Source organism: Nothoprocta perdicaria, unplaced genomic scaffold (assembly GCF_003342845.1).
Source record: "Nothoprocta perdicaria isolate Ctin4 unplaced genomic scaffold, notPer1 scaffold_78, whole genome shotgun sequence".
In the NCBI taxonomy this organism is placed as follows: domain Eukaryota; kingdom Metazoa; phylum Chordata; class Aves; order Tinamiformes; family Tinamidae; genus Nothoprocta; species Nothoprocta perdicaria.
The window spans coordinates 1433917-1454465 of record NW_020456065.1 but is presented as its reverse complement, the minus strand read 5'-3'; the positions used below and the strand labels follow the sequence as shown (position 1 = coordinate 1454465).

Here is a 20549-nt window from a genome sequence, read left to right as displayed (position 1 = left end):
TAATAAGCAGATCACAGTTTGTAACAAAGTAAGGCTTTCTGGGGTGTGTAACAGAAAGAACCTGAAAGGAAAAGTCTTAAAGTGCTGGGCATCTTCCAAGCTTTCGTGTAAATTCGTCTGTGCTAGCTGAGTGATACAGCCAGGGCCACAATGTCTGTCTCTCCACACGTGTCTTTTCTTGCCTTGGAAAGTCAGTTCTCTGCAGGTTCCCATTTCCTTGCTCTCTCTTTGTGTTTGCTTTCCCAATGTATGCATGCCAGTTATTAAAACGGTAGCCTGTGAGTCCTTCCGGATAGGGAGATGCCTGAGCTCTCTCGGGACCCTGTGCCTTGTGCAGAGCATCGTGCAGTGCCGTGCAGTGGTGGAACCAGGCTCCCAAACGCAGTCTGTGCTTCAGCAGGGCTTGGTAACTAATTATCCCGGTAACTAATTACCGTGCTTGCCCTGTTGCTGGAGCAAAGCTACGTGTTTGGGCTAGCAGATGTCTCTCCGCCTCCCGCTCCATTAGGCGGTATAGCTGTCAGCTCGACCCAGGGACTTGCATGCGGCATTTGCCGGAGCACAGAACACTCTCCACTCCACTTGAAGCCAACCAAAGAAACAGAACTTCATCACTTTGAAAAAACTAGTGATAGCTTTGGAAACTATATTTTGTTCTGTACATAAGGTAGTTGATAAATGTTCCATATGTTAAAAAATTAACAGGGAAAATCCAAATGAAGAGCAAAGGTGAATCCTTCCTTCAGTATTTTACTCATTACATTTTAATTATGTCAAGCCTTCAGTGTTGCTTTCATGTATTACCTGCTTTTCTCATTCCATTTTGCTGATGTTAATTGTCATTCTTCTGTCCTGCAGTGGTGATAATGCATGGCCAGAAGGTACCATCATGAGGCCAGTATTGGTTCACTGAGCGATTCAGTATTTAATTTGAGTGTATATTTACTCTGCGCTTGAAAGTCTACTTCTAACCTTTTAAGAAAGAAACTTTAATCCTCTAGAATGAACTGCTTTAGGTCAGCTGTGTTTTGGACATTAAGATTGCTCATCTATTTAAAGTTTCTGTTGAGAGAATTGAGCAAGCCCAGCCTTGCTCAAGATAGCTCTTGATGCCTGTGTCTGACTATGTGAGATTTACCTTTGTGCTGCCCTAAATTAAGGGTTTGTGTTGCAAATATCAAACTAGATGCTGGTTTATATGAAGTAGAAAAATCACATTGCTTTCAATCCTAAAGAAATGTCTTGACTTTGAATAGGATTTATTATTGTTCCTTCACATCTGTGGAAGATACGTGTCATTTTGTTTACCAAGTCAAAACATCATGGAGTAAGCTATGAAGGAGATGACAGCTAGTTTTGAAAAAATACTGTTCTTTCGTATCAAGTTTGGTCAGAGAAACTGGGTTTCCTGCTGAGACAGGACGTATTAAGTGGGCCTTAAAGCTTTAGATGATCAAAAGGTATGAAATACAAACAACTCACTAGAACCCTACATTTGTTTTTAGGTTCAATGGTAAATGGATGGGGTTCTGCGTCTGATGAGGACCGTAACTTTTCTAGTCATAGATCTAGTGTAGGTAGCTCCTCAGATGACTCGATCTTTACCAGCGGCAGTTTTGCACAAGCACTGGTTGCAGCAGCAGATAAAGCTGGTTTTAGGCTGGATGGAACCAGCCTGACAAGAACAGGTTTGTAGACTCAAAATTGATGCTTTCTGCATGAAGGGTGTCTCTACCTGTTCTGTTCTTTCCAGTGAACCTGAGTCTCACTTCACGTTTGTCTAACATGCATGGAATAAAGTGGATGGAGATATTTTTAAGTGCATATTCTAAACAAAAGCTCCTACTCTATTTCATGTTTTAATGATTTGAAGTAGTGCATTGCACAAGCTTTTAATCAGCACCTACGGTCTGCTCTTTCTCTTTATGCTGACTCTACCATAGATCTACTGACATATCCTCCATATAATATTTCACTGAAGAGATCACTAATTCTATCATGCAGTTTTTGATGATTTAGTTTTTGCAAAGTCTTCTTGCAATCAATAACATTTGCAGTCATGAAAGTCATGTTTAAGCTATTATCTCCATCCCTGCTCTTCTGTTGCATCTCCTCTTGTAAAACAAATGTATTTTTCTGAGTATTTTTTTCTAAGCATGGGGTGAAATTGTATTTTTTTATTATTAACAATGCAAACTGTTTTAAAGTCTTATTAATCAGCTGACTTTGAAAATAATTTGTTTGATAAGTTACTGTATTTTTATTAAATTTAATTTTATCTATGTCAAATAGGACTGCAAGTTAAATGCAACAAAGATAAAATGACTGTTGCTTTTGAAAACAAATTATTTTATCTTCTAGAATGTATTAACAGTAAATATAGTTCATAATTTCTAAACTTACATTTTATTTCTAGCAAAAATACGATAAGTATCATTTATTTTTAATATTCTGAACAGAGAACCTATTGGACTTGCTTGGTCTTATCAAAATTGTGAAATAATTTATTAATTCCATAAAACCAAATAGCAAAGTATGAATTTGGGTCACATTTTTATGGTACAATATCTCTTCCTATTTCTGCCCCTAGTTCCCGTAGTGCTCATTTAAATTTTTTTTATTAGCCTGGTATCAAGCTTATCCTTCAGTAAAGTATGTACATTTATGAAATATGTGTGCAAATGTTAGGCTTAATATTGCAGGCTTTTTGCATGCAGTGCACCCTGCATTTTTAATCCATGGCAAAACCCTGAGCCACCAACAATCTATAGGGTGAAATTCCAGCTTCTCTGAAATTATTAGGGCTTTGCCATTAGAGAGTTATTTCACTTTTAAAATAGTTGAAACCTTCACTTGCTCTTTCTGCCAGTGGAACATTGCCTAAGAAAGTCTGTCCTGTCATTAAGCTGCTCTAGTTCTTCACTCCTCTCCTATGGGCGAGGAGTTTGGCCAAACTAGTTGGAAACTAATATTAGTTTCCTTGAAGAGTCTTCTAAAAATAGCCTTGAATAAAAGGAGTAAATCCTTCCCACCCTTTTTATTTTTGTGTTCTTCTTGGCCTGAATAAAAGCTCATGTGAAGACTCATTCTAATTCAATGTCATTTAAATATCAAGCCCGTTAAGAAATATAGTTTCCACCACAGACAAATACATAACAAAAAAATATGGGTACCCAAACACTTTTAAATAAATATAAATTTCTCATCATAGCTATGTAAATAGGATGTCCAAAGATGGGATGAGAGCTGTATTGTCAGGTACATTTTTTAGCTTCATTAGGTCACAAGGCACTTAAATGTAATTCCTTGGATACTGTAGTACAGTTTAGATTACATCAAATTATTCCACTGTTGCTGTAGAGACATTTTAATTATTACTTTTTAACGATCCAGTGGGCACATCCGAAACAAAACCAAAAAAAAAAAAAAACCACGTAAACAAACAACCTTCCTCTCCTTTCCGAACAAAAACAGCGGCAAAAGGAAGCAACTCCCCGGTGCTTGCTGCAGTTTCCCCCGATGCGATGCCTCCTGGGGCAGGATGAGCAATCAGACATGCCTGTTACGGTACCTGCTGCACCACGCTGAATCCCAGATGGTGCTAAATGGTGCTTTGTAGCAGAGAAGCAGGAGCAAAGCCGTGTTTTTTCCCCTATAGCTCATTTTTTCTGGAGGCAGTCTGAAAGGCTTGGCTCTTCTCCCTTGCTCCCTGGACAGTTATTGTCACCTGTGCAGAACAGATGTGAAATATTGCCCCTGTAGTGAAGGGGAAGTGCAGTTTGGTCGCCTTGCGTGGGTGTGCTCAACTGCCAAGCCTCACAGACTTGGTGAATTCAGGTGCAAGGTGTCTCTCCTGCGAGACACCTGGATTCCAGTTTGCAGAGACCATCGTGTGATTTACCATGCAGTTCAGCCAGTTTCTTGTCAGACACCCTTGGGAAATTAAGCCGTGAATTGGTGGATTCATCCTTGTCTCCACTTACACGCACTAAATCTGCTACAGAGAGCCTGACACTGCTCAGCAGTTTTTACTGGAAGGGCTTCAGATGAGAGTAAAACAGATGCTGCAAGCAGATCTGAGCTGCACTCAAAGATGTATTTGGGAAGCTTGCACATCATCTGTTTGCCCTGTGTCTAATTCATGTCAGTGAGTCAGGGCTATTTATTAATAGCCCTCATCTCAGGAAGGGATAAAATAATGTTTAGGAGTTTTTTTTATTATTATTTTCGAATCAGCATTCTGAATTAAAAACCAGTGAAAAGAGTGGGAAGAATATTCATTCTGCACTCACCAGTTGCACTTACATGTTGAGAGTTTATTTTTACAAAACATCTGTGCAATATGGTGTGAGCTAGGATGGAATTTTGGGCTCATCTCTGAATTTCTCTGCATTAGTGTCTTTTTATTTTTAAATGAAATTCTTAATATTTTGTCTGTATTCATCTGCTGTTTTATCCTTGCCCATGAAACATGGGCTTGATCAGTTGTCTTTGTCTGGCTGCAGCTGTGCCAGTTAATGTTCCCAGCTTTCCTGCTTTCTCCCATCTCCAGACTTAGCTGCTTGGGTGCATGTTCTGTAACCCATTTCTGCCCAAATGAACCAGGTTAGCAGCAGCATGCAATTCAAACTGTTCAAGCTTATTCTGTTTTATTTTGATGAAAAAGAGTTAAGGAGTGTCCATATAAGTGATTCAGATGTGTTAACTTGTAGTAGCTGGCAGTGACGTGCAGCTGGGAGACAAGCTAACCTGGGAGCAGTGTCCTCCTTGTGGTGCACAGCAGACAGAAGAAGACAAAAGATCAAGCCTGAGAGAGCCAGAAAAAGTCCAAAATGAAATGCTGAGCGGTTTCTAGCATGTATGCATTAATGCATTGACAGCATCTTCGAGAGCTTACGGCCACATTTTTTCCCTTCTCCTCTTTTTGTTTTGAGGATGTTTCAAAGAGTGTAGTAGATAGCATATAAACCCCTGATTAGGCTTATCCAGATCAGATGTGGTGGCATGTTGGAAGTAAGTCCATCTATTATCACGCATTAAGAGCAGTGCAGTACTCAAGCACTCCACATCTAAAACTTCTGATCTAATAAAACCTCAGGAAGGTTACTACAAAGCACCGGTCACAAACAGTGTGCTCCAAGCTATACATTAGCCAGCAGATGAAACACTGACAAGTTTGGGCTCAGGTGACCTGAAAAATAGAAAAAAAAACAATTTTGTCCCTTTCTGTCAACTTTTATACCACTTTGACCTAAATCTGTCCTGAAAAAATTGGCAATTCTCCTTGACTTATAATCTTTCCACTGTGGATAATTTTAAAACAAGTTTTATGTATCAGATTTAAACAGAGAAAAGTGCTAACATCACTAAGGTGCTTGGTAAAGATGACATGCAGATGAAAAAAAAAAAAGTAAAAGACAATGATATTGACTTTTCATCAAATATCAATAAGCAACAAACAAGCCTAGTTAAGTAAGTTAGCTGAACAAAGGATCAGAATAAAACAAAGTGAAGGAAGTAACCAAACTGTGCTCATACAGTCTCTGCTGTGATGCTTCTAATCATCTGCTCCAGAGAGAAGGATCAAAGATTTTTTTTTTCAAGACAAATCACATCACTTGATCAAACAATATATAACCATTTTTGGAATACAGTATTTTTTAACATAGTGATCACTCAAATTGATTTGGAAAATTTTACCAAATAAACATAACTCCATTTTCATTTGCTTTAGAGAAGGGAACCCTTAAGTATGCAAACCCACAGTGCTGCATAGCTTGCAAAATCACTTCTGTTTATCTCACTGGAGTTACTCCAGATATACAGTGCATATGGGAGCCCCTAAAATGAGAATCTGCCGTAGAAAATGTGAAGGTGGAAACCATGAGGAGATAAATTTGATAAGATTGCAGAACTATTTTCCTTCACTGTGCAAGGCTGAGGAGTTGTTATGACACATCTGTTCAGAACACAGAGCAGGTAGGAGTTACACGACATGCAGTAGTTTTAGCACAACAGATGGAATGATTTTAATTACAAAAGTTAAAGACAAAAGAATGCCAAGTTTCTCACTTTGCTTATTGTAGTGTGTCTTAAAGCAGTTGTCATCACTGGGTACCTCCAGGGGACACTTGCTTGCCTCTGAGAATTAGAACAGATTTAATGTTTCAGAACAGACATGAATAAAACAGGCACTAACCATTTCAAGGCAATAACGTTTTTCTCCTGTTTGGTTTCTCTTTCTTTTAGGCAAAGTATACCCTTCCTCTCAGAGACCTCGGCCAAGCAGCCCATTTTCTACTGACAGCAACACCAGTGCCGCTGTCAATCAGAGCCAGAGGCCGAGGCCGACTAAAAAACACAAGGGAGGCCGGTTGGACCAACCCCCCTTGCCTCATCGTAGGGAGGGAATAACAGACGGTAAGTTGGGACGTGTGAAGGCCCCCCCCCGGGTGGTAAGTCACAGTGAGCAGGTGTGCAGCCTGAAAGGATGGAAAATAGTCTTCTAAGAAGTGCACATTACCGTGAAATACTGGCTTGGGAAGCAGGAGTCCTAGGTTGTCATGTGAGCGATACTGTAATGCCTGCAAGCATGAAGTTTGCTGAAGTGGCTCTCTAAGAAGCCTACCTCTGTTTCACATCCAGACATGCTAGTGTCTCTTAGGTGTTCTCAGGATAAATCTTACCAAAAACTATCATCTGCTTCACCTGGTTCACGTTAGAAAATAACCTCTGAGCACTGTTATTTTAAATATAAGTAGCCACCACACAGCAGTCACTTTATTCAAGGAAGTTCTAAGGAGAAATACAGAGCAAGTCCCACAGTGCTTATGCTCTTCTTGACAACTGCCCCATATGACAGTAGCACATGCCATGCTTTTCTCATGATTCTGCTTCCCTCTTTTTGATGCCGCTTCATTCCGGAAGCCCACTGACCACAGTCACTTTGTTTCTGTCTTTGACATTCCTCTTTGCTCTGGCCACCGCTTCCCATCTGGGAATTTCAAATGTATTTATTCTGCTATTCTCATCATTCAACTCAGTCTTCCATTGTCTTTGTCCACCCACTCTTGAGTTTGGCCAGAAATGCAGTTGCTGCATGTTGCTCTTTGAGGAGGACAGGATAGGAAGACACTGGCTTGCTACCTCTCCCTCTATTCTTCTGGTTTCCTAACTGGCCACTCTAGGTGTTGAAATGATTAGAGGGGACAGGCAGACCAACAGAAAGACAGCAACGGTGAAACCACCAAGGATAACATTATCTCATAATCACAAGTAAACTTCAAGAAATCTTCCAGGATATCGAAAGGACATAAAAAAATTACTTGGCTTTAGATTTCAGTATAATTATCTTCTGAACTTAAGCAAAAATTACTTGAGAATCCCTTTAATATATTTTCTGTTCAGGTAACATGTTATAAATTCAGTTGAAAGAGATTATTATTCATTTGGTTTGGTTATAATATAGGCATAGTCTAGGTGCATGTATGAATTATATAAACGGCATACAAGCTAGACTATAACCACTGAAATACTAAAGCTCTCCTCTCTGTCATGTCCTTCAGAAGTACAGATACAATTTTGCAGCAAATTCTGACAAGTTTGCTGTTTGTCAGGCCATAAAGGCAGAAAACAGCTTCCAGAAGTAAAAGTCTTCACCAGAAAGATAATCTTTATATCTCATGCACTATAGCTCACCTTCACTATGATGTTATTTCAAGAATGAGTTCCAAATAGCTTAGAGCCCAGTCATATAGATATGTATTGGTTTAAATGCTAATATACTTCTCAATATATTCCAAAGGCCTCCCATCTTCAACAACTGTTGCACACACATCAGATAAATAGAGGTAGCTGTGGAAATAGTAAGTGAAAATTGTGCATATTGCTTTGTGATGGATATATGTCACTGATGTAACATTAGTTCCATAGTCTGTCACCCTGAACCATAAACCTTATGGGCCACAACTTGTGTCTACATGTGTGTCTAGTGCATCCAGTATCGTGTGGCCTTAGTCCTCCTGCTTTTGAGCTCTAATGCTATAGAAATGCTAAATAATACTGCTGGTTCCATAAAAATAATGGGAATCTGGTTCAGATCATGAGACAGATAGAACTGTGGCTCCTCAGGGAGTGTTTCCTTCATAAATTTTGAAGGTTTCTTTTAAATATATGATAGAGAACAACTTTTAAGGTTTGTCTATAAAGAGAAATCTTTTATGGTCTTTAATTTTCTCTTCAAAATAAACTTACAGGAATTTCTTTCATATAATTGTGTCAGAGCACCGATCATATGTTATTTTGTTCAGCCTCTGGCAACAGTACCTTTAGAGACCATTAACTTAGTGTTTATCCGCTACAAGCTTAGTTAAAAATACTGGCTCTATGTTCCAAAAATTTATAACATCCTAAAATAATAGAGGATCTTTTCCCATCCTCTCTTGCCACAGAAACAAACAAACACAAACTTTACAGCTTTCCCATTTCAAGTATTACTCAATGTGGGCCATTAAAGTATAAAGGCTGGTCTGAGTCAAAGCTAAATTTGCAAAGCAACATTTATCAGTGAAATAGCTAGAGATTGCTGCTGCCACCTGTATGTAGGTAAGCAAACTGAATTTAGTAACTCTCCTACTTAGGATAGGAGTACATAAGGTTAAATAATAATACAGACCTTTCTCAACAGAGAATTTTCTGTCTCAACAGACAATTTTCCAAACATTTTATAATGAGAAATATAAAGACTCTCCTTTAGTGACCAAGTAGGAGAACCTGCGATAGATCTTCGGAGCCTTAGTCCAAACCAATCTGTTCAGCCCTGGGACTTAATGAGTTCAGTGGGGATTGTCACTGTAAATTTTCTTCTGTTTTTGATACCTCACCAATCCAGACCTGTACAATTGCTTCCTTTTGGATTGGTTTGTAAGAACATACCCAGTTTGTCTGTTTTCTTCAAATTCCTAAGCTGGATTCAACAAGTCCTAGCATTCTGTGTTTAAGTTCATCACATGCTTGACATCCGCTGCTTTAAATTCTCATTGACTATGTGAACTCCAGCCACATCCTTTCTCTGCCCTTTTTGATACACTTCCTGAATGCTTCCTCCTTATTAAACATGACCGAGTGGGACAGTGCAAAGATCCAAAGAACTGTAATGACTGTAGTGCATAGCACAGAGATAACAGACTATGTAAACATATAGAAATAAAATGACGTGCTTACTTTGGACAGCAGTCCACACAAAGAAGTTCTCCTCCCCCCAGATTCTTGTGCATTTTCTTTGATTGCAGTTCAGAGACCTCTAGAGATTATCTCCAGATTAAGCTTTCATATTTTTATTCCTGTAGGTGCTGATTCTTAAGTTCGCTGTCCTAAAAAGATAGTCTTCTTTTTAAAATTTTACATTCTCTTCTCTCATGTAATTCTGTGATCAAAGTCACCTTTGTTGTCAGATAAGCTAGTAATCAGACAATGACACTGACATATCCATTTTTCTTTTTTTAGCCATATTTATGTGAAGAGTTTGTCGTTTGAACTTACAGTTTGAGTTCACCAGTAGCTGTATGACACCATGTCATCTGAAGATTCATTTGGGAACAGTAGTACACTAAATTAATTACCTAGGATGTAAAGTTTAGTTGTTAGTTACATATTTAACTTGACTTTTTAAGTAAATAAAGCTTTTATATTTGGCTTTCTTGAATTTTATTTATTTAGCTGTCTCTGCCCTGTATCAACTCATCCCATTTTTTTTTTTAACAAATTTTGACAGGGCACAGAAATCTCAAAGGTAATTTGGTTCCTAAAAGCTTTCTAACAAAGTCATGGACTAGAGAAAGAAGCATTGCAAATCTTCTGATGAAAAGGCTGTGGGGACAACAGAAGTCCACAGAGGAAAGATACCATACGAAGCCCTCAAATCTTGGAAAATATTTATTCAGAGCTCACAGCCATCCTTAACAAACAGAGCTCACAGCCATCCTTAACAAACACACGTATTGCGTTTAGTTCTAGTGCTCAAGGAATAATTTTTTTTCTTGAAATTAATATATTCAAAAATTGTAAAACGATGGAATACACAATATCCACAGTAGTGGTCATTGCTTTACTGAAATTAAATGTTCTTCAGATTAGCATGGTGTTTAAAAAAAAAAAAAAAAGAGGATTCAGAGGTGAAATGTGGTAGAGGTTTAAAGGAGACTGGGAGTTCAGATTTCTTTTAGCCCTGCCACTGGACTTTCTGTTGTGTATTACCGATCAATTTTTGCTGAAGCAGATCACTGTGAAGAAGATTCTAGAAAATGGTTCAGGGACTTATTATATGTAACAGTAATTATCACCCTTGGGAAAACGAATGACTAGCACAGGCAGAAAAGAGTGCCCATAATACTTCTTGGTGCTGTAAATTCATGCTTTTTCCAGTTAATAATGAGAGGCTGCATCCAGGCTTGAGTACCTGAGTGATTTGGCCAATACTCTGCCTTCTAAAAGAGGGTAGGCATAATCCCAGGCCAAATTCCCATCCACCTCTGATTAGGAACTTTGATGTCCCACAGCTTCTCAATCACAATCCCCCTGTTAGTAAATCAATAAGACTATCACTAGCTCTCCAATACAATTATGAATTGGCTTGCAGATTTAACAATCCTGCCATGAGCAAGTGGTAGCTTGGATGGCATCCCACTAACCTGGTAAGTTACTACCTGAATATGGCTTTCCAGTGCATTACCATTGCCATCTAAATGCCATCTAATGCCATTTAGATGGAAGCCTAGCAACAAACAGTGATCCTACTCTGGGCATCATTGCTGAAAATCCTACTGAAGTCCCTAAATTTCTAGATTGCCCGTTTCTCTGAAGTGATTCACATTATGGAATTGGCTCATCTACATGGGATAAGAAGAAACCCCTCTGAGATCTCTGTTATCTTTGGCTAGCAGCCCAAATGCCAGCCATTGGGCATCATGCATGTGCCTACTCAAAAAAATGCGTTTAGATATATGCACACTCATAGAAACATGCTTGGCTGGAAAGTAAATGTAGACGTGAGGAAAAGTAAGAGTCTTCTCTATGTCATTAGTGGAGGAAACTCTTCATGGCTATATATGCATGGGGTCTCTATGTATGCCCAGGCAAGATAGCAGAGTGTATTTAACAATTTACCTAAGGCAGACTGGCACTAGAAAATTTAAATTGTAGAGCAAATAAAAAAACACATTGGTAAGTGAAGCTTCTTTTAGCTTCTTTTATGAAACGTGAAACTTAGGTGTTATTGTGGCAATCAAGCATTTGTAAGAAGGTAAAAAAACAAGTGGTTTAGTCAGGCGCAATAAAATGTTCAGAAGTTGTTTAATATTGCGACCATTTTAACACTTTTTTGGTGTGATATTATCCATTGTACATTTAAAGGAACATTGTATTATTCTTAACTCTTTTCATATTAAATATGTAAATATTCTATTTTTGAAAATTACATTGTCAGATTTTGTTAGGGCTGTGCTTACTAAATTCAATGCATGTCCCCAAAGTGCCTATAAATTACAGATTCAGTAATCTCTATTTCAGATTACACAAGCAGAGGCCAGTGTTGTTCTTCTGTTCTTTCCCTGGTTATGATCACAATAAAATCAATTATAGGAAGTGCCATTTTGGAAATCAAAACTATAGAGCAATTTTAACACGGGCAAGCTCCCATGTCCTCCTGCTTCCAACTACAGTAACTCAAGTATAAACATTGGCATGAAAGATCACATCTGTAAATGAAAATTTCCCAAATAAATTAGTCCTGAACTTAAAGCATACCCCAAGCCCAGTGGCAGGTTATTATGAGGTTATTCTAGATAGAAGACTGGTACTAGATACCTTAGTCTGGGGTGCAGCACTTTGCTCACTTAGCTCTGTGCAAAGGTGCAGTAGCACCATCAGATACAACTTCTTCCCCTGCAGACACTAATAACCTACAAATTCTCAGTTAGCTATGTAAATTAATATTGACTGGGATGACTATCAACAAATTTCAGAGTGTTACTTCCACAAAAGTAAGAGGTGCAAATGTCAAACATATATAAACCAGAATTGCAATCTTCAAAATAATCCTTGCTCATATATAAGAAGCCTCTCTAGATCATCAGGCGTTTCTTCAGGCCTTTAAGGCAGAGGTTTACTTCTGCTTGCCTTTTACTGATCAAGTCACATTCCATGACAAATATTCACAATACTAAGTATTGTGAGATGTGAAATAAGTAAGATGCAAAAGACTAAAACGCATGACAGACCTTTATCTAGTGTGAACTACCATGGCTTTAATGAATTTGACAGGGCTGCTCTGATTTGCTTAGCTATGGTTGTTTTCCTTCTGTATCTATATAACCTCTCTAGTATTCCCAAATATAGAATTGAACAAGTGTTCTACATACAAAGGAGGTAGGCTTTATGGGAAAATTTTCATCAGAAAGACAAAAACCCTTCTATTTTCTGATTATGATTTTTTAAAGTCTGAGTCATAAAGTTTTTCTGGATTATTGCTAGTCTATTGTATAGTTTACAAGGAAATTTTACATTTAGAATTATAATTAACCAGATTCTGTAATCATCTTGGGATGCTGACTACTGAGCAGAAAGTACTTTTGCCACCACAAATGTAATTTGAAATTTGATCTTCAATTCTACAAGTATCTTAGGGGTCAAAGTTATAAACTCAAAATGGACAAGTGTTATCAGAAAGACAGGCAAGTGCCTTTTAGTGTTTGGCTGAAACTGCATTTTGATTGGATATATTTGCAAGAATATTAAATTTAAGAGAGGTCATGTTTTTGTCTGTGAAGGTTATACCTTATGACTCAACATTGAAATGTACTTGCACAAACTGTTCACTCCTGGTTCGATGGCTCCGTTTAGGTCTACATTTTGCAGAGTTTCTGGGGGGTTATTTATTTATTTATTTATTTATTTATTTATTTATTTATTTATTTATTTATTTTCTTTATCAGTGACGTTAGGCTTTGTGAATAATTCTTTTTTTTTGTACATTTAGGTTTTTAACTGCAAATGAAGCTCAAAAATGGAGTCAAAGAAACAAACTCCAGTATGATTGGGGAAGTTACACTGTCAGTCTGATCGATCAATTTTTTTGAAGCCTTTCTTAATTGCTTGCTGATACTGAAAGAATTAAGTAGACTTTACCCCACAGAGGATTAATCCCGTGCTTGGACACTAAATCTAGGCTCAGATACTATTGATTTTTATGGAAGTTTGAAATAACTAGGAACACAGTAACTCTGAGTAAAAAAAAAATAGTGGAAAGTAAATGGACATCTCTGACTAACATGAAATTTCCTCTTTTCAAATTTTAAAAAAAGTGACTCATGCCATTTGCAAACTTCTGTTTCAGTGAAATACTAGTTCATCTAAATCTTATTCACGTTTTTTAGATCTTCCACCACCACCTGACCCGCCCCCTGGTCAGGGTTTAAGGCAGCAAATAGGCCCTGGCCAACGTGGAGGCTCGGCAGAGAGGAAAGGAAGCTCCCTTGAGAGGCAGCAAACATCGAACATAGATGAAACAAAGAGCTCATTGGATCGTCAAGCTAGAACATCATTAGAGTGGCAGCGGCAGACCCAGGAGTGGATGAGCTCTACAGAACGGCCAGAAGATATAAGGAAAGCCCAACACAAACAAGCGTTCGGATCAGGTGTGTGCGCTGCCCCAGCCAAGGCGACGTAGGCAGCTTCTCGGAACTTTCTGGCTAGGGTTGTCTCGAACGCAGGGGAGGCTAACATTGCCCTGAATCCATGTGCTGCAGTATTGTTGAGGCTTCTGCTAGAAAATAGAAAGACAGAGGTGAAATGAAAGCTTGTGAGCCAAGTTCTTCCCTTCCTGCAACAAATAAAATCTCATTAACACCTAACTCAGTGCATTCTTTACAGTGTTTTGGAAGTAAATAATGCTGGAAAGCATAGCAACGGAAAAAATAAACAGAGGTTTCTGGCAGGCAGGAAAACAGAAAGAGATTTTTAAGTGTTTTCTATTAGATGTATTAGGCACAAAGAGCTGTATTTCTAGATCTTTCAACCTGCCTCTAAATTGACAGTAGTTGTTTTTGCATATCTGCAAGTAGCCCAGTTCTTCTGAACTACAGACATTCCTTCTAGCTCTATTTATTTTTTTCATTTTCTCTTTCTGCAAAGATAGGACAAAGTAATTCATGTCTTAGACCTAGGAAGATGACAGTGCAGGCTTTCCCCTTCATATAAGACCTGCTCATTGCTGAGTGCAGACTTGGTCATCTAAATGGATTTCAAGCCTGTAGAAACATATAAAGGAGGTGATACTGAACTGAAGTTGTAGTCCTATAACATTCGCAGATTCCTTCTCTCAGCCTGACCTCAAAGATCCCCTTACTAGGACATTTTCTTTAACCCACTAATCACACATTATCCTAGCTTATTAAATAGAGTGAAACAGTTGACAATTAGACAAAACAGATAAAAAAAAAAATACACAATATGCAGAGCTGTGTCTAGTGCTGCTTCAAGTATGTACTTAGTATGTATTAGTCTGTATTAGCATATATTTCACACAGTGACATTATAGGTACTCATATTATTCATTGTTCTAATTTTGTTCTAATACTAATACTCCTAGTCAACTTAGCACACTAATTTCAGTGACATTCTAAGAAAAACAGTGGTACTGGCAAACCTGTTGTGGAGGTAGGATTTGTGAAGTCCTCCAAGTAAATATTGATGCACATATTTAAAATGTAAATATTGTAAATATCCATATTTTTAAACATAATAATGATACCATTAAAAACTCTTAGACTTTCAGTTGTATATACAAATGAATGGCTGTCATGTTTTTAAATGATTAGGGTGTGAAATTCATGCTGCTTAGTGTAATGACAACTTTGAGAACAATGCAGCAGATGTACAATTTTTTATAGAACAACACAGACATACTATATGTATCTCTTTTCTTTTAAAACTAATTTTAAGGGTGCTTCTCTGACCTTGCTAGCAAGAAATCCCTTGCTATCTACTGTGTAAATGTGTAGGTACAAGTCATCCATTATTGTACAATATAGAGACTTTACAGTAGCAAAATTCCCGTGCTCCATGATTTGCGTTTATGTATGCCCAAATAAAAACGATTCAGTCTTGACACTTCCAATGTCCCATTTGGTCAATGAACTTAGGGCCGGAGTGACTGCAGATATCTTAATCTTGTTAAGCTCAGGGTGGCCAAGGCAATTCTGTATATGCTTGAATGAGGATTGCTTTAGGAGATACCACTTTTTCAGTGATTTGAAGCTGCTCTTAAAGGATATGTTCAAGATATGCCACAGCTTCGTATTTTGTTTGTGTTTCTTATCCCAGCCTCTTTCCATGGCAGCTTTCTTGCTCGATATTTTTTTCTCTGGTAGATTTTTAAAAAGGTTACTTTTGTGTAGGGTGCTTGTTTCTGTGATTAAATTTTGTTATTAATAATATTAATTGTGCATCTTCTCTTTGCTATCAACAAAGAACTCTGGAGATCTATTCTCTGGTTTAGACCATTTTCAGATATTTCTAAAAGGAGTCATCATTAACTATCAGCTTCCAAAAAAGACCTGTTTTACAGATATCACCAATCTGTGAGTGAAATTTTGAAAGAAAAACCTTTGGTTTGAAGTTGAACAGAATGAGAATGTCTAATGCTGGAGCTCTTTACTGCAGATTGCTTTCAGTGTAGACAAGATGACCAAATCCCTGCTAAAGGCTTCGTTGCACATCTTCAGTCATAGCACATCAGATGTGACATTTTCAGCTATCTTTTTAAGAAAGCAGTGCTAGATCAAATTACAATAGTCTTAAAATAACATTTCAAACCCTGTGGTTATCTTATGAGATACAAAAACTGTTTAGTACATATGTATACCGTGAATTTGCAGAGACCAGATTTATAACTTCAAATTAAAAGCTCAGTCTTTCAAAGGGAATGGCATTGCTGAGCCTCTTCACATTCTTTGCAGGACTTGCCTATTTTGAGACAATTTTTGATACAAATAATGTATATTGTTTAAAACACATAAGCCTATTCTATGGACTTTAGATACCTACCTTTCATGTACTAGAATGCTATGAAAAGCTCTTGTTTTATGTCATTATTGGTTATTTTATGGATTGCATTTATAGCTGAGGAAACATCAGATAATTTAACATGCCATATGCTCTATAATGATAATGCACTTCATATTTATTCAAGGTCATTTTTTTCTCAATATTTCATTCAACCCGAAGGAGGTCTTATCCTGATTACACAAACTAGAAAAACAAATCAGTTAACCGTATATGTCATCTTCAAACTCTTTTGCAATGCTAGTGGTTTTTCTTTCCATCTTCTAAAAATGTATCCAGCTTTCTGCTAAACTGATTTATGCTGTTTGCTTTATTGCTGCTTTAATGCAAGCTGTTCCATATTTCAGCCAGCCTTTGGAAAGCAAGTTTGCATCTGATTCTATTGTTAGGGATTGTTTTATAAAGAGCAGATAACATAATTTAAAAGGTTTTCATCATTAAATGCCATTTGAATATGTCTTCTAGCTATTTATTTACATTTCTGCAAGGACAGTGCTGTCATAGCACAAAATATTGATAATGTCCCAGTGTCCTGCAGTGCAGATACTGTCATCCTTAGCCAGGGACGTAGGGAGATACTTTGGCAGAGGAAGAAGTCAGCTGTCTCCCCTCTTTCCAGCAGATTTACCTTACGAAAGGATCAGTAGGTTCAATAGGAGATCATAAGGCGAATTCCCATGCCCCACTCACCTGTGGAAGTAGAATTTAGCAATTAAATTCTAGCTTTCCTCCATATATTGGTTCTCATTTGAGTTTTCCCCAAGTGAATTGTGCTCCTGCCTCTGCTATAGCTGTGGCAAAAGCTTTGAGATTCTGAACAAAAACATTCTGTTCTCATCTTTCCTTCCAATCCCCATTTATTTTTCCTTCTGTGTTCCTGTCCTCTGTCACAAACAGAATGTTTTGCCTCAGCAGATTGATTAATAGTGAAGACACTGGTTAAATAAATAAATAAATAAATGAAAGAACACTTTCAGCCCAGATTTGCTTTTAAGAAGTGTGAGATTTAAGCAGGAGATATGCCACTGATTTCAGAAGGGGTAATTCTTGTGTTTAAGGTTAAGTGTGTGCTCATATCCTTTCTTGAATCAAACTGCATTGAGTAATGCTTCCTTCTGCAGACTGTAAGTTAGTAAAAGTGGATCATACACAGCCAAGAAATAAAATAGTGCTTCTATTTCAGTATTAAATCAGTGCTACTGTTTTGCTTCTTAGGGTTATTGCAACAATATCTCCTAGAACTGAGATGTGGTCTTGCTTTACTTGATGCTGTGTTACCATGTGCAGATGTATGGTTTATTAGGTATTAAACGTGAACTCATCAGCACCTCGTTATTACAGCTCTTCACATAGAAAGAGGCAAAGTGAGCCCAAGGCTCTTGCTCCTAATGGAACATGAAACAAGCTGTGGGAAGATTTACTCACCCCAAATATTACAGCTATGTATAATATAAGATTTTCAAGTGTAATTCACAACTAGTTAAAAATATCTCCAGTGTTCTCCACAGCCTTAGAAATTACTTAGCTGCTGGAAACTAATTAAATTAGCTGATATGGTAGTTCTTTATCCAAATTGATTGAGGTAATGTTACCATAATTTAAGCTAAAGGAAAGGAAAAAGCACATTCATGTAGGCTTGAAGCAAAAATCTAATCATAGCTGCATTGTTTTGGAAATTGTATGTGCAGCTATTTTTATTAAACAATCTATGACTCATCATCTATTACTACATAATGAATCTAGATTTTTTATAATTAATACAGATTAACAGAGTTTACATAAAAGCAAGACAAAATTCATGCTGGTGTCTTTATCTGTGGTTAGTTGCTGTGGTATAAAACAAAACAGAAGAGACGTATCTGAAGGCAAGGAAAGAGTATGAGGTCCACATCAGGAAAGCCTTTTTATTCCTGTTATACTGATTTTGTTCTGCTTTGTTTTTCTAGAAGAGGCACTGGTACCTTATAGTAAACCCAACTTCCCATCCCCTGGTGGCCACAGCTCTTCAGGAACAGCTTCTTCTAAAGGATCGACTGGACCTAGAAAAGGTGAAGTCTTGCGTGGAGGTCACCAACGCAATGCCAGTGACCTTCTTGATGTAGGCTATGTGGGATCAAACAGTCAAGGACAGTTTACTGGTGAATTATGTAAGTTTATCTCTAGCTACAGTTCAAACTCTTGAGAGACAAGGGACAAATTGTAGATTATGATGCATGGAGTGAGGCAGGAGAAACTCTAGACAGGAGAAAGTTCAGTGTTATAAATAAAATTTTACCAAAGTCAAAAGACTTTTTGAGGTCTTTTTTCCTGTGATGACAAAAAAGTTCATCCAGGCTCTTGGGTCTGGAACAATTCAGAACCATGTAATCGAGGCCAAGGCCATCTACCTAGAGAACCTTAAGTATGGCTAATGAAAATGAAAATGATAGGAAAATTGAAAAGAATCCTGATGATTCCAAATTTTATTGGTAAAGTGTAATGTCCTAGTCTCAGAAATGCCACTGGTGAAGGACTCCGAAGAGGGAATAAGAAATGATGCTGAATCTGATGGACACCTGAGCAGTCTTGTAACATCTCCTGGCTCGCTTTTGCTCTTCCTGCAGTGTTCCTTTTTTTTTGACCTCAGATTGGGGACCTCTTTTTCAGCTGTGTAGCCCAGTTTCTCAACTGCATTTTCCAACACTTTCCTCAAACTCCCCATGTCAGAAGAACTAGTTTGCCTTTCATTATCACTCAGAGTCCACTAAAACCTAGTATAAATGTTAATGTTTTGTTAATGCTCATGTTAATACCACACACATGAGAGTAGTACTAAATATCAGAAGGTTTGTCTCTGTTGCATGTGCTAGTACACAAACATCACGGCTAACTCAGGCATCCTGTTAAGTTTACTAGTAAACCCCATGTAGCTCTTGGCAAGCCTGATTCATATTTGCTGTAGCCAAACCTTCATTATCTGTCTACAGTTACCTTCCAGTAGCTTGTCAGAGAGCTATTGGTCCACAACCCCTAAACTGTGCTGTCTCAGAAGATATGGGTAAGTGCTGAATTTCAGGATCTCTCACCTTTTATCTTGGAAACAATTGAATTTCTTCCCCAAAATGATTGCATATTCCTGCTGCAGTAATATTTTGTTTTGTTTTGGAATAGGTGCTTTGTTTTGTTTTGTTTTCTTATTACAATCTGTTTCTTTCTCTCTCTCTATTTCTCTCTATAGAGTAGTTGAGAAGACACATTGCAAGCTGCTTTGATGGACCATCAGGTCTGAACTCATGGAAGTGATGACACTAAACAGTGCAATGAACATTTTCTTTATTTATGTACTATTAAAAGAACTGTAAATGCAATGTAAAGACACACAGCCACACATATCCCACAGATACTTTACTTGTGTTCTTCTCTCTACACCATCCACCTTAAACTATTCCTTGTCAGGAGTATATAAAAAAAAAGAAAGAAAAAAAAATCACCCTCCAGGATGAAAAGGATTTCCTTCTGTATATAATTTCTTTTGTTGCATTGCTATGCAAGCTCACCATCTTTTTAGCTATGTTCATATTCATGTCTGTTTTTATTGGTCTGTTGTACTATATGTGAATTAATAGGCTGTGGTGCCATATATTAACTTTTAATTGTGTAACTTTTATGTTTAAAGTTTGCACTGCAATTTTATTTGGTGATAAGCACAAAACTCTACTCCTCATGACATGAAGAAAAAAGAGACTGAATGTGTGAAGAACGTTTATGTACTGTAAGCTACTTTGAATAATGCTGGATGTAATGGAGCATATTAGGTGGTTTTCCATTGGGGTGTAGAAATAAGAAAGTGACAGGCAAATCTGATGTCTATAAAGGCATCAGAGAGAGACTTAAATCTTTTAAAAGCAAATGACATGGTTGTTCTTCCTGTTTAAGAAGGGGTCAGAAGATGGAAGTGTGAGTTTAAAGAGTGAATATGAAGATAGAAGGTAGCGTACGATGGTCTTGACCCTTTCACTAGAATGATAAGCTTCTTAACCCGTCCTATCTGTTTTTAGCCATCTGAGGCCATTGAGTAAAGGCGAAGAAAAACAAACCTTACTACAAAGAAAAGAAATTAAGGTGTTTCACTAAAGCTGTTTTTATATTGCAGTTTTAAAGGAATTGCTATAATTAATTAATTTCTGCAACCCCAAATATGAGACAGAGATCTCCCAGGAGAAGCAAACAATATAAACTCAAGGAATACCTAGTAGGTAGTTAGGATGCAATTTATTGTTAAGACATATTCAGGCTGCTTCCAAAAAAATGAAATATGTCAGAGTATCGTATTTCATCTTTCCAATACATGTACAGTACAATAGAGGATAGAGCTGCACCACTGAAATTCATGACATTAATTGTTTTGATGAAGTCTCGACAAACTTTTGTGTTCTGTTACCTGAAGTCTG

General features: G+C 37.5%; 1 protein-coding gene across 1 annotated transcript in view; it reads left to right on the top strand.

Moving 5' to 3' along the window:
* Positions 1-20167, top strand: part of ROBO2 (roundabout guidance receptor 2) — a 141815-nt gene extending 121648 nt beyond the window's left edge. Inside the window, exons 22-24 of the mRNA XM_026051649.1 lie at positions 6250-6420; positions 18066-18266; positions 19337-20167. Of these exons, the coding sequence (XP_025907434.1) occupies positions 6250-6420; positions 18066-18266; positions 19337-19338 (374 nt within the window). The 3' untranslated portion in view covers positions 19339-20167. The remainder of the gene's footprint in view (positions 1-6249; positions 6421-18065; positions 18267-19336) is intronic.
* The last annotated feature ends 382 nt before the right edge of the window (positions 20168-20549 follow it).